Source organism: Tyto alba, unplaced genomic scaffold (assembly GCF_018691265.1).
Source record: "Tyto alba isolate M040663 unplaced genomic scaffold, T.alba_DEE_v4.0 Super-Scaffold_7, whole genome shotgun sequence".
NCBI lineage: Eukaryota > Metazoa > Chordata > Aves > Strigiformes > Tytonidae > Tyto > Tyto alba.
The window spans coordinates 30,890,572-30,904,951 of NW_024881328.1; the positions used below are offsets into that span (position 1 = coordinate 30,890,572).

A 14,380-nucleotide genomic window follows, 5' to 3' on the forward strand; every position below is an offset into this window, starting at 1 on the left:
GGTCTCCAGTGAACGAAGACAGGTATGTCTGCTGTGTATTTGTAACTTTGGGGGAAACAACAGGAATGAGTTAACAAAAGGTTAGACAGTTTGGTGTCAATAGAGAAGTGTGTAGTATGTCAAAAGTATGTCCATTTTATGTGTGTTGATTATAGGAATACACGGAAATTACAGATAAATTTTTGAAGTTACTACACAGTGTTTCTAACTAGGTTCTTTAGATAACTCCAGCCATTGGATCTGTGTAAGCAGCAAATCAACTAAATCAGAATTCCTTTGGCAGACCAGGTTTCAGTTAAAATTCATCTAAAAGCACATTCATTAAATGCATGTTTCTCTTTGGGATGCTTCCATATTCTGTAGCCCAACAATATAAACTGGTTCAGTTCAAACAATACTATGGATATGTCAAGATGGTTTTTTTGTTTGTTTGCTGTAGGATGATGTAGTATCAGATACTTCACACAAGGCAAGAAGACAGTGAAAGAATCTGTATACCATTGTGTTTGTGTGTTTATCTGGTTGGTTGATGCTGTAGTGCAGCAGTGTTGAAATTGTCATGCGCCTTTGGATGGTCACATGCATTTTGTATATATACGCCTAGGTTGCAGCAACAGGGAAAATTGGTACTTCTTCCAAGTTTACTGTTTTGTAAACTTTTTTGAATAACACGTGTTTTGGAGAACATATTAAAAGTTGCCATCATTGTAGGAGCTGATTTGGCCTCTGTTGCCTCCAATAAGAGAGGAAACAAACTTGCATGACTTAAGATGGCTGAGGTCCTGCACCAAGATCTTTTGATCCTGCACAGTGTGATTTGGTTGAGCAGGAGGTGGAACTAGAAGGAATGGAGAATTCTATTTCAGAAAGGTTCTGTTATCTTGCAGGTTTAAGACAAAAACAGATGTTAGAAAGGAAAGATGTAGCCATGCTTGTGAAAGTTTCAAGTGATAGAAGGGAATTCTTGTACTATTTATCTATATTCAGATTGGCTTAAACCAAGTACAGATTTATAGCTTTCTAGTTTTACTGTTTTTGATAAACTCAGTGATACCTGCATGCTCAGAATACCTGTGGTCAAAGTTAAAAGTTTACTGGTGTGAGCAGCAGAGAAGGAAAGAGAATATTGGGTTTGGGTCTCATTTGGCTGTTACACAAAGGGATTGCACACAATGCTTCAACCGTCTGAGAAACTTCATGGTATTTTTTTCATCTGCTTTTTGCACTTGTTTCATAGTGGAATGTAAATTTAATAATAAACATGTATAACATGCCATTTTTCAGTATATTGGTCATCTTGTGTGGTTTGTTCCAGATGTCATCTTCTATACTATACTGTTCTATAAGAAACCTAAATTTAGGCCTTTTTTGGCTAAAAGTTAGTAATGGTTGTACTGTAGACAAGCTTATTGAGTTGGTATCTGTACAAATGGTGGCTGTAAAAGCTGAGAAATTGATTTTAAAACTTGATCGGGCTGTGCTGGTCTGTTTGCTATTCTGTTTGTACTTACGCAGTTAGAGGTGACAGATGTGCAGTAAAAGCTGCAGTCTGATTTAGCACTGTAAATGTGCAATGCTTAAATCTAGATCAGAATGCTTAGAGAGTACCCTCTGCTGCAGCTTGAAAAGCATTTTACTTGAGAATGAAAAACTTCACAAGTGAAGAATAGCTCATCTGTCTCTCAGAGTATTTGAATGTGAGCCTCACTTTGAATGTGTTTTCTGGTACTTTGGGGGGTGGAGTTTGTGTGTTGTTTTAGGGTTTTTTCCTCCTGTTATTTTACAGCAGCTAGTATGTTCCTCCAGCATTGTAGCATTTTCTAACAACACTGCTGTTTTTACATTTCAGTAGCAGATGTCAGCCCTCTGTATTTGTGACAAAATGGGAGCAGAGACTGAAACGAAGCTACTTACCCTTGAAGGGAACTCCCTTTGTGTAGGTCTCACTGAAGTTCCCTTGGCATGGAGATGCCAAATTCTTGCCAGTCATGTCAGCCTGGGGCTGTGCACACCATCTTCAGCACCAGCACCTGCCCTCACATTTGAGGCTGGAAAGTTATGATCGTTTTCCCAAAACACTCACTTCCCTCAGTGCTACAGCGTGGGAACAGCATTGATTTGCAGTTAACAGTTTTTTACTAGAATTAGTCAAACAGTTACTGACAGTTCCTCTTGTAGTCTGTCTGCATGACCTCTGAAAGAAGCAGGAACCACCACTATCCTGTGGTAAGTAACCTGTATTTATTTAGGTTGCTTATTTTTCTGCCATAAGAAGGGCTTGCATTCTTGTCAGACTGAAGTTGACTTTTCAGCTCAACTTTTCATATGCTGAACTTTAAGTGCACATTTTGAGAAGACATTTGCTTCTCACTGTTCTTTGTAATTGCTATCCCTATAAATGGTTAGGTAGGAAGGAGCTGTAAGCTGGAACACCAGTATCTGGGTTGCAAGAGACACTGACCAAGTTTCCTTCTCTAGCAAACAGGTAACTTACCCTGTTTCCTAATATTCATTGTATTTATGCACACCAGTACTTAACATGTTTGGATTTGTAGTTGCATGTCCTCAGAACAAAGGCCTGTGTTACCAGGTTAACTAACTAATGACATTACAGAAATGTGTCCCACAGTGGAGAAGCAACAGGGCCATGAGCAGCTAAGTGGCACCAGAGGAACGTTAGCTAGTGGTAGAGTTGGGATTTCTGGCTATGTGCTCACTCTGCATCAAAGCTGTTCATGGTCCATATAAGAAAATTAATGACAGTATACAAGTTCCTGTTGAACTCAAGAGATTTCAGCTTTCCTGAAAGACCTGAGCCAGAATACAGCTGGCTGCTGCTATGTAAGAGTGTATGTGCTGTGTAAGAGTTGGGGGAGGTGCTTTTTTTTTTCCACTTGTTCTCTAGCACTTCGGATGTAGTGAGGGAAGAGAGCTGTAACCCCTCTGAAGCTGCAAGAAGGGCTAGAACTAACCACAAAAGCTCAGGCATGCCTGAGAAAAGTGCAAGGAAGAGCTTCCTGGAGAAAATAGGGGGCTTGAGCCACCTAAATCAATGGGACTTTGGCGATTCTGAAATTAAATTCTGGAGTGATACAGAGCCTTGGGAGTGCCTTGAACTCCTTGTTTTCTTTTTAGTTGGTCACACGGCTAAAACAAAGTATTTTGACAGCCTCCCAGGAACAAGGGCCCTTAAATAGCATTTTTACACAATGGAGAATTAGATACAAATAAGGGTTTTATGTGGGGTGGAGTCTCTACTTGAAAACATCTGTAACTCTTGCAGCTAAGCTCTTGGTGCATAGGTTTGGATAACCCAAGAGAAGTTGTGCTTTTAACAGAAATTTTCCAATTATTTAGACAGAAAGCCTGTGTACTGGTTTAGGTTTGGGCACAGTTAATTTTCTTCATAGCTATACCATACCAGCTACTGCAATTTGTGTTTGTGCTGAAAACAGTGCTGATAACGCAGGGATTTACTGCTGAGCAGTGCTTGCACAAGGAGTTGTGAGGGGACACAGCCAGGGCAGCCAACCCCAACTGACCAGCGAGATAGATACCCCATACCATGTGGCATTGTGCTCGGCAATAAAACTGGGGGAGGAAGGAGGAAGGGGGGGATGTTCAGAGTGATGACATTAGTCTTCCCAAGTAACTGTTACATGTGATGGAGCCTGGCTGTCCTGGAGACAGCTGAGCACCTGCCTGCCGATAGGAGGTGGTGAGTCAATTCCTTGTTTGGATTTGCTTGCGTGCGTGGCTTTTGCTTTACCTATTATGCTGTCTATCTCAACCCGTGAGTTTTCACACCTTTCACCCTTCCTATTCTCTCACCCATCCCACTGGTGGGAAGTGAGCAAAATGGCTGTGTGGCACTGAGCTGCCTACCAGGGTTAAACCAGAACCTGTTTGTTTCATTTTTTTGGTGGCTCAACCTACCTCACATGTTCTCACGCATTTCAAGCTAACAAAGAAAACGCCTTCCTAGTTAAAGGATGGCTAAATGCTGTTCATCCCAACTGAGTCTTGAGGAACTGGCAGAAAGGGAACACGCAGCCAAACTGACAAGAAGTGCAGCACTGAGCTGTGCCTCCTTCATTGCACTGTGTAATCAGAACCATTACTAGTACAACATGCAGATGAGAGCGCTGTGCTGTGAAGAGGCCTATATGCATATGGCTTCCCTACCTATCGCTTTCATAGCTTGCTTCAAGAAGCTCACAGATCAGAAGTCACTGGCTTGCAAGAACATTTCCAGAAATTACTGAAGAGAGCAGCCGCTGAAGAAAAGCTGAGTATTGGCAAAATTTTGTGTAAAATTCTATGTAATTGTGTCTATAGTTAAGATTTTAGGTTGTAAAATGACCTGAGAATCTGCCTCTAGAATCGTAACTCTGCATTGAGAACAAGACAGCACCAAAGGGAGGGACACAAGGAGTCAGTGTGAGCCAGAACTGCCTGCCTCCTTCCTATGAATGAGTGAAGAACACAGGTGACTTGAAACAGGTAAAGTGCTGAGCAGTATGTGTGGAAAGAAGGGATCTAGGAAGAAAATCCCCAGTAAAACAGGTTGCATTCATTTTGCCCATGGAGTAGTATGCTTGTTTCCTGCAGTTTCTATTCAATATTTAAAAAAAAAAAAAAAAAGTGTTTCTTTCGCTTCAATTGCACATTTCTGGCCACATCCAAGTAATAGACAGATTTCTATACAGGGGCTGTCCTTGCTTGGGCACAACTCTCAATGGTTTCATGATGACTCCTTAAACATGCATCAACAACTATCTTGGAAAATTACTCCTAGAATTTGGAAGCACAGATTTGCCTGTTTCTGTAACTGCTTGCTGCATCTGCCACTTGTTAAGGTTCTAATCATTCTCACAGTCTATAATCTCTCTGCCACTACCTTCACAGACACAAACTGGCACCAAAGAGAAAAAGTATTCAGCACAGGGCTCTTGAAATAATTCCAGTGAAGTTCTATCTGTTTAATAAAATAACCACCTCCACTGCTACCATTACTAATGCCGAAAGCTGTAACAAGGATGTAACAGAATGAACATCTCATTCAAAACAAAACAGAGAGGTGAACAAAACTTTAGCTTCTAGTCAGAGCTTGTAGAACTCCCTGTTCTGTGTGCATACTAATCACAGGAGGCAACACAAAAATGTTTTTAAGGAGCTGGGTACTTACCTAGCGATGACTTCTTTTGCTGTGCTTAGAACTGAGACTTGAACATCAGCAACATAAGTGAACACTGCGTAACTGGACATCTTCAAACACAAAGCTGCACCCGAGCCACTGATACTCACTGTTAAGACCACTCTATGTAGAGAATTCTCTGAAATGCAGGTCACAGCCACATCCTGCTGAGGATGCTGGAGGGCAAGTGCTTGACTCGTCCTTGAGGTGTACCAAGACACTAAGAATGAATGATTTTAAGTGGTGGAGAGAAGTCACAAAACACACTAATGTGAGCTGATTATATCCTATAAAATTTGCAGCACCCTCCCCTGCCTTTATTTTGCGAAAGTTAGGCACAGAACACACAAGGCTTCATAACAGTTGTCTTTTAAAATTTGCATTAGAAAGATACCTTACTAAAGCAACAGCTGTGTGATACAGCTGAGGGAACACTAAGCATACTTTAGCTAGCAAACCACAACTTGGAGACCAGCTCACAGATGCTCTCAAGTATAAACTGTCATACGTATGAAATTTCTTAATTCCTTGGCTGTTTTTTCAATAAAAACATCTGCTCACGTGGTAAGAGCAGACACTGAAAGTCTGTTATGTTTTACCAAATTCTTAGCTGATACCAGCCACGTCCAGGCTGCTGCAGCTCCCTCTACCATGCAGATCCCTCCCATTTAGTTGACAGTGAAGATGAGCTTTTTCCTCAGTGTGAAACTGGGCTGTGGCATCTGCTTCTCTGCATTTGGCTTGCAACTCTTTCTGCTCACCTCTTGATTCACTGCTGTCAGAATGGTGAGAATATCTTCTCCTCTGCAAAAACACAAGTATATTTTGTATTAGGGATGCAGTTAACATCAGAAAAATTACCACATTCTCATATATCTTGAGCTATACCAGTGCTAATGGCTCCTGTTTTAAACAGGCTTCAAAGCAGTTAGCTAAGCTGCTCTGAACAGTCTGCATGGTGTTGCTCTCTCTCTTACATTGCTGCTTTCACTCTGAGCAAGCACTCCCACTGCATATCATCAACCTCTGCATCCAAATCAAACTCCTGGGGTTCAGAAGGAAAATATAAGTGTTGCCAAAAAAAAGCTTATGGAAACATAGTTACCGAGGACAGCTGTACTCCAAGTGCTGGCACAGTGCCTGTATGTACCAGGTCCCCTGCCTTGGGCTCCTGTAGGAAACATAATCTTGCAGGGTAGCCATGCCCAAGAGGAAGTCTGCCTCTGAGGGGATGCAGTCAAGCTGAAATCTTGCATCTGTTTCTACAGAATAGTCTTGCTCTTCAGAATCTGTTTCGATGGTCACACCTTTCTGGCAAGCATCACCTTGGCAGGCTTGAACAAAAAAGACTTTTGGTTTTCCAGCAAGTGAGCGGCAATTCTGTCCAGTGAAAGAAGTGGTCAATTCCTGGATAGGTACTTCCTGCCCATCAACACCATATATAATGCCTTTTTTCCCATGAGATAGGATACAGCAAACAAAACAGTCTTTGTCTTTGTGGTCTTCACACTGGTAGATGTTCACAATCTTACGGATCTCCTCTGCAGTGAGGTCTCTATATTCTGCTATTGTAAAATGAAGCTTGCTAAAGACTCTTCTCAGAGCAGCTGGAAAGTAAACAGAAGGAGAATTGGAGCTGTTTCATTATATGACAGTCGGACACTGCAATTGCAAATTGCATTTCTAGAGATAAACTATCTTTTTTTTTTTAATCTTGCTACACTACTATCTGGGTGTTACATTCCTGCTCTGAAAATCATCTAGTTGTCTAATCACTCATAATTCTGCTGAGTTCCCTTAATTCTCATTAAAAGGCTTCCTTGAAATCTTGCTGTTTAATATTGCCTCTGTCTGGAAAGCGTGCAGAACTGTTAAGAAAGCTGTATTTCTTTCACCCACCCATTTAACAGCTAGTCCCTTAATCTCTCAAAAGGTGTTGAACAGTGCAGTTGCTTTACCCAAGAGGAGAGGGCACTACCCATCTAGGTAGTACCTGTGTCACAGGAGGAGAAACCCTGCACTCTGACCCTTGAATTAAGTTGAAGTTCAATTCAATCTGGGAAGGTCCATTGATGGATTTCATCTCTTGATATAGACAGTGCAAATACACTCATCTCATAGACTCCAGGACCTCCAATGAGCTATGCTGCTGCAGGACAGACTGCTAAAATCAGGGGCCCTGAATAGCAAGGTAATCGAGCCCCTAAATTCCAACATCCTCCCTCTCCCACCCCCCGTCCTTTTAAGTCGGATGTTAAACAACTAACACCAAATTCTGGTTCAGCAGCAAATCTGTTTCTGATTCTGCATATTTTAGTAGCGGTATGCATAAGGCTGACTCAAAGCTAGCCTAGCTTGTAAAGTCCTGGCTGAGATTGCTGCTTAAGATTGCAGGAAACTCAGCAAAACAGTAAAATGCTAGTTAATTGTCCTGAGTCAGCCAGTAAAAGCTTGATGAGTTGATTAGGGTTTGTCAGCACAGGAAACAGAGCCGACTCAGCCACTACAACAGAAGTATCCTAGAAAGGGAATATTGAAATTCAGACCTTTAGCACAGAAAAAGAAGGGAGGTTTCTATTTTGAAGATACGCAAACTCATCTTTAATGTTCACCATACCTGCATCCACATCTGTCCCATTCCGATCCTTCATGTTTTTAGGTTCCGGCACTGCTTCCCTGGCTTTGGCGAAACTGTGATTATTCAGGATCAGGCACACTCCACGGGGTCGGCTAGTCATTTTGTAAGCTTCAAGCTGTTGAAAGGAAAGACCATTGGTGAAACTACTGCCCCCTCCTCCAGGTGCTTCTCAGCCCTTGCTAGTGGCACAGCAGGGTGAAGAACCAGCCAGCTTTCTCTCTAGGCAGCCCTCCCTATACAGCTTTGCTCCCAGGACCTGGCAATATGCTGCCCCACCGCCTTTGGGAGTCTGTGCACAGCATGCCAGCACCCCCCAGACCCACATCATCATGTTCAACTCACATGGTGCTGCATTCATGCATTTCTCCATGCCCTGCCATTTGCCAACTGTGTATTTCCTGGTATAATAAACTCGGCCTATCTTGCCACCCCTGCAAATGTTTCTGCAGTTTTAACACTGCACTAGCTGCAGCCACCTGTGACAGCTTCAGAATAAAGGATGCTACAGGGTTACGCATTTTTCTTTTTGTAGACAGTGCTTTTAACAGTTGGGCTTATAATAACTGTTCACTTCATGGAGGGATGATCTCTTCTAAGACAAAATGATGACGTTTCTAAGAAACAAACTGGCTTACCTGGGAAGATTGATTCCAACTGCCGGGAGAGTCAGGTGCCACAGATGATGCCAGCCATCTAGCATGCGCTGAATACAGACAAAAAGTTTAAGTACAGAATGTAGCCCTAGACAAGAAGTTCTATTCCTGTTCTCCATCTCCACAAGCATCTCCCAAGGTAAAATTGTTCTCTGAAAACACTGAACTGTGGCTGAATGGCTGTTTCTGTTAGCTATAAACCACTAGCTAATCAACTAAAAGGGATTAAAATGTATTGCAATCAGTTAGTAAGTAACTGCATACTTGATCACTTTTTCAAGACACCTGTGTAAAGAAGTGAGATATAAGTGGTGTACAGAGTCTAAAAGTTGAAGAAGAGCAAAAAAATCTAAACATTAATTTTTTGATCATTTCAATTACCTTCAGGGCCTCCTGTGCTGCCCTTCTGTTCCTCTGTGATGATCATCTCTTCACCTGAAAAGCATTCATTATTAGTCCTGTATGACATCTATATCTCATTTCAAGAATAACTATGGGAAAGAGGCCTTTTTGTTTTGTTTTGTTTTACCAAATAGGTTTAATTCATACTCTTCAATTCTCTTCAACAGGCTGATGTTAATTTCTGCACAGAGATTCTTCAGGAAATTTAGGTTGTCTTCTCCCAAAATCCCCTTCTTCTCCATCTCAATGAAAACGTCGAGCATTGTCTGGGTAATCAGAAAGGTAGTTTGCTCTTAGGGCACATCCATGCTGCCACTGGGAGGGAAGTTGCAGCATGTGCATGTGTACCTAAGCTTTAATGTACCAATAGCACATGCAACCCACAGTCAGTCCAGCTGACTGGTAGCTCAGTTGAGACCTCAGCTGAGTCAGTTAAACCTAGTTCAGCAAAACCTCCAAGTACTGTAAGTATAAACATCTCAAAACACACTCATGTCCCTTCTGCAGCTCCGATGCTGACTTTTAACAGGATCTAATCCAGACCTCATGGTGATCATACAGGAATAGATAATGTAATTTTTAATTACTTTCATTCATTGGATTTTCAGTGGCTATCTTATACACTTAACTGAAAACGCAAGAATCACTGTAGTGACCATCTTGAGCAATGGCAAAAATGTGTATAACCACACAAGTATGGTGTAGAGATAGCTCTGAAGCAACAGGGAATCCACAGGACAGGAGCTCTTGACAGTGAGTGGCAGAGTGCAATGGTCACTCCAAGGATTTACTAAAACAGTAAATCCTAGATAGGCACAGTTTCTCCTCTAAGAAAAGAGGGAAAATGCTAAAAGTTTCCATTAGACAGAACAAAGTACCCAGCAGTCAGAACTGCAGGGTGAGATAGTCTAAGAGCAGTTGGTTCTCCCACAAGACTATCTGTAAACTCCAAGCTCTTGGACCTTAGCCTTGGTAAGGACCTACTGCTTAGAACTGTATTTTCTGAGTTTGGTAATAAAAAGAACAAAAGCATAAAGTAATAGCAACAGTGGGTGATTTTCTGTGTTTGAAAATGGCTTCAAAAATAGCCAAACTAAAATCGGTTGGACGAGTGAATGTGCTCATGAGCCTTCCACTGATCAAAGCCACTGAGTCCCTTAAGTCCCACATGGTGCTTGGACATGAAGGCCTCTGCGCCTGGTGCAAGGCTGGCCCGTGCTCTCTGGGCTGCCACCCTGCTGCAAAAGCTACACTAACACTAGCACAGCCAAGTTCCATATGCACTGGAGAGCCTATAATCCCTTTCCAGGTGCACCCTTTTACTTATGGTGTTTTCACCATAGGACAACTGACACCATAAGAATAGTGACACTCATTTGCCTCATAGCAACTCAAATGCCTCTATGGATTATAATAAGCATTAAAAAATACCCCCAGGAACAGGTTTAAAGAAATTCTTACAGTCTTAGGGTTTAGCCTGCATTTTGGTAATTCTTTCCCCAAAAGAAACTTGAAAGAATTCAGCTCATCTTCAGTGGTATCTTCTGACAGCTGAAAGAGCAGGTATCTAGAAAGAAATGTGGAAGACACTGTTTCATCATGTTCCCAAGCCCATCCCTTAGCACAATTCAACGCAGTACTGCTGAACCGCCCCATTCACCACCCCTCCCCAAGCATATATTCTCCTTTTTTTCCTTTTTAAATGAGGGGGGTGTCAGTCCCAGGAGAGCCTGAAGTCAAACCATTTTCAGCTGCAATTAAAAAGACATCAGTTTTCCTAAAATCAAAACCACTCTGAAACTTTCTGGAGTTGAAAACAGAGACTCACACCCAGTCACTTATCACGGCACAAGGGCAGGGAAGCCACCGGGGGCTGGTAAGTATTTCAGAAAGGTGTGGCTTGTTTTCTCCCTTTTACTGGACAGAAATTTCAACTCTCCGTATGGCCTGTACCAGTTTTCTCCCAGAAGGCGCTTCTGCGCTTCCAAACCGTAGCCTGGTCTTCCAGTCGTCGGTAAAAGCTTACACCGACCCCACGAGAAGGGCAGCCGGTCCCAGGGAGCGAGCTGCTCCCCGGTGAGGCTCGGCCCGTCCCCGCCCGGCGAACCCGCGCCGCCGGGCGCTTACCTGTAGGCCGACACCTTTGCCCTGCCAGGGATCTGAAGCTCTCTCTCCATCTCCTCTCGGCTGGAGCCCAGGTGGGCAGCCAGGAGGTCCATCCGACTGATCCGGAACAGCAGCTCCTTCAGGAAGGACAGGCTCCCCGCCTCGATCATCCCTTTCTCCTGCAGCGCATCGAAGAAGTCCTGTGCCTTCTGGATGGCTTCCAGCTTCCTCATAGGGACGTGCTCCAGGCTGAGGAACTTCAGAGCCGCCAGCTCGGCCTCGTCCAGCTCCTCGCTGACCACCAGCAGCAGCTGCCTGGGGAGCTCCATGGCCGCGAAGGGCTGAGGGCCCTTCCGCCCGCCGCCGGGTTGGGGCGGGCAGGGGGCGGCGCCCGGGCCCCTGGGAGTTGTAGTTCCTTCTCGATTTCTAACTTCAACCAAGAAACCCGCAACTTAACTTAAAAACTGCTCGTCTGGCAGAGAGGATTTGTCTCAGATGCACTTTAGGCCCCCCTCCAGCTAGTGTTACAAAGCACTGACTATTCTCGAATCCATTCTTGAGAAAACTGAACCTACTAGTGCAGGTCTAACGGCCTCCCTCTGCCCAGGCTTCTCCTGCAACCACCTCTCTCTAGCTTGAAGTCACTCACAATTCATTGCCATTTTAATACAAATGGAGGAACTCGTAACAACACTGACTTGGCTTCCTCCTCACGAGCCTTTTGGGGCTCTGATTTAAAGCCAGTGTCCCTTCCCCCAAATAAACAAGAAAAAAGTTTGACAATCTACTAGGCAGAAATCTTCACATTGTTATCACAGAAATGGCTTATCAGTGCTCAAAACCCTATGCAAGCTATGTCCTCAAGTCATGTCAAAACAAGCTCTTCCTAGTAAATAGACTGAAGGAGGTAAGGATCCTTCTCTTTGCAATGATAAGCCTGGAAAAATCAGGCCTAAACACCAAGTGGCTACACAAATATAAAGCTAATGTAAAAGACCTAGGCCAAGCTCAGAAGACATGTCCAGAGCAACGTTTCACCTAGCTAGCAATGCATGACAGTTGGCACCCACAAAAGCCAGCCACGTTGGAGGCCTGGGGAATTCCTGTGGCTGCTAATAACAGAACAGATACAGTGACAAGCAAAGACACAACTAACAGAAAGGACACACAGAAATTAGTATCTGGGAAATCCCGAATATCTCAACTATATTTTTTAGTGCATTGCACAGAAGTAATTGCAGATTAAACATGATATTCTCTGTTCATAATTTGACATCTCTCTCGTTGAAAAGCAGCAGATCTGAATAATTTCTGACAGAATGTGCCCATGTTAGGGGTCAGAATAAAAAGGGTAACCAGCAATGGCTGAACACCCAACATGTCCTGAGAAAAAATCTAGCTCTGGATTCCCTGCTTGTAGCTTAATCTCCTAAATGGTGTGTATTTTCTTTCCGTTTCTTCCTGGGCATCACATTTTCCTGCAGGAGATCTTACAGATCACAGACATAGCCAACCATTCAACTAATCAAAACTCCACAGTACCTGAATGTTGCACCACTTGGAGAACTAAGAGTGAACCCCCTTATATACATGGTGGGAAAATACATACTTACAGCAATGGGAGCAGCTGTCAACAATCTGAACATGGGCAGGCTCCTCACATGTACCACTAACCCATCTCAAGATCAGCACATTAACAAGTCACACTAAAACCATTACGGTGGAGAGAATGACAAACTTCCTGTGGAAGGTGGGCATAACCACCGCTCTGGGAAACTTACATTAAACTGAATGAACAGGTAGCAAGACGCAAATGACTGGGCAGGGATTCATGCCACTGTGTAACAGACCTCCTCAACTCCTCTAAACATGTCCATGTTCAAACAGCATCACTCTGATCTTGCCTGCTTTCAGTTTAAGTCTGCAGGACTTTGATTCACCAACTCTACTTTTCTACCAACCTTCTGACTCCACCTTCTGGTGGCAGTGCTTCTGCTGGCTGTAAAACAAAACACAGAATTGAAAGCCAGGATTGTTTTGCTATAGCGTTTGGCCTCTCAGCCAGGAGTTGAAGGAAAGGGAGGACAGGCAAAGTGACTATAGCTGAGGGCCTTCAGAAAGGAAAGGGGATTGTCTCTCCCCATTCTCCAAGTTGTGCTACAGAAGGAAACCAGAAAGTTGCAGATCTGACTTCCTTCTTACCTCTCAGTTCTGTGGGAGGACCACAAATACATGCAAGAACATATCAGCCACACTGCTGCAGGTGTGTGTGAGCATACTTTGCTCAGAACCATAAAACTCAAAGTGTTTTCTCCTTGATTGCTGCATGTCACACATATTCACAGTACAGCCACTTCCTGCAGTCCTTTAGAGGAATATGACGGGGTTTTCTCTCCCTTCTAGTAGGTCTTCATCAGCAGGCAATAATGTTAGCTATGGAGGTGGTCAGATTTTAACAGGTAGAACAAAATACCATGCCAATTTAATGACAGGTTGTGACTGACCAGCACACACCCCCACTGGAGGACGGCTTAGAGAAGGGCAAAAAGCCAATCTCAGGGAAGAATGTATTGTAGAGAAAACTCATTTTACCTCAACATCAGAGAGACTGGAAGGTAACCTTAGTTTTAGAGAAGACAGCTGCACCTGTGAATCATCAGGTACCCCAAGACTATTAATAAAGAATAATGTCTTCCCAAGCTAGCCAGACCAGCATGGGGGTGTGAATACATAGCTCAGCCCAATATAAAAGTATAAAAACTTTACAACTGATAAAACATTTAAACTTTGAAAAGAGCAATGGGCCTGAGGTGGCTTCAACCCACATGTTCCATCGTGACTGCAAATGCCCAGTGTCATGATGGTGAACATACAGAGACTGGTGAGAATCATGTTTGTATTGTGATTCAACTGTACATTTCAATTGATAAATTATGCTGGTGTTGTGATTTCAGTATGTTGCTGTATCACTCTACTAAATCCACTAGCACCAAAATCCCAATTAGCACCAAATATACCAAATAAGTGAATCTGATACCCAGTTCCTCCTCATGTGGAGTATCTGAAAGAACCTGGTCTGAGAGTATTGAACTCTGACACAGAGAAATATGAAAAAAAAGGAATGTTGTAGATTCACAACTTCACTACCGGAGCAGCTGCCACCTTCCAGCAAGTGTCTCCTGGAGGAAGCAGTTATTTCATTTAATCATAGAACCATACAATGGTTTGGGTTGGAAGGGACCTTAAAGATCATCTAGTTCCAACCCCCTGCCACGGGCAGGGCCCCCTTCCCCCAGCCCAGGTTGCTCCCAGCCCCGTCCAACCTGGCCTTGAACCCTTCCAGGGAGGGGGCAGCCACAGCTGCTCTGGGCACCCTGGGCCAGC

The 14,380-nt window shown here is 43.5% G+C and overlaps 1 protein-coding gene across 1 annotated transcript; it reads right to left on the bottom strand.

Moving 5' to 3' along the window:
- Positions 1-5,469: 5,469 nt before the first annotated feature.
- CASP8 (caspase 8) lies at positions 5,470-14,247 on the bottom strand. The gene is made up of 8 exons (XM_033010805.2): positions 11,018-14,247; positions 10,352-10,457; positions 9,018-9,156; positions 8,870-8,923; positions 8,471-8,538; positions 7,815-7,950; positions 6,303-6,804; positions 5,470-6,001 (listed from the first exon to the last, which is right to left on the bottom strand). Exons 1-8 carry the CDS (start codon positions 11,323-11,325, stop codon positions 5,866-5,868), a joined length of 1,449 nt encoding a protein of 482 aa, XP_032866696.1. The 5' UTR covers positions 11,326-14,247; the 3' UTR covers positions 5,470-5,865.
- Positions 14,248-14,380: the final 133 nt, after the last annotated feature.

Coding starts and splice junctions, on each gene's coding strand:
- CASP8 (XM_033010805.2), bottom strand. CDS start 11,325: ATGGAGCTCCCCAGGCAGCTGCTGCTGGTGGTCAGCGAGGAGCTGGAC. Junction 9,157..10,351: donor GCAGGCTAAACCCTAAGACT/GTAAGAATTTCT, acceptor CTGATTACCCAG/ACAATGCTCGACGTTTTCAT. Junction 7,951..8,470: donor GTTGGAATCAATCTTCCCAG/GTAAGCCAGTTT, acceptor TCCTTTCAACAG/CTTGAAGCTTACAAAATGAC.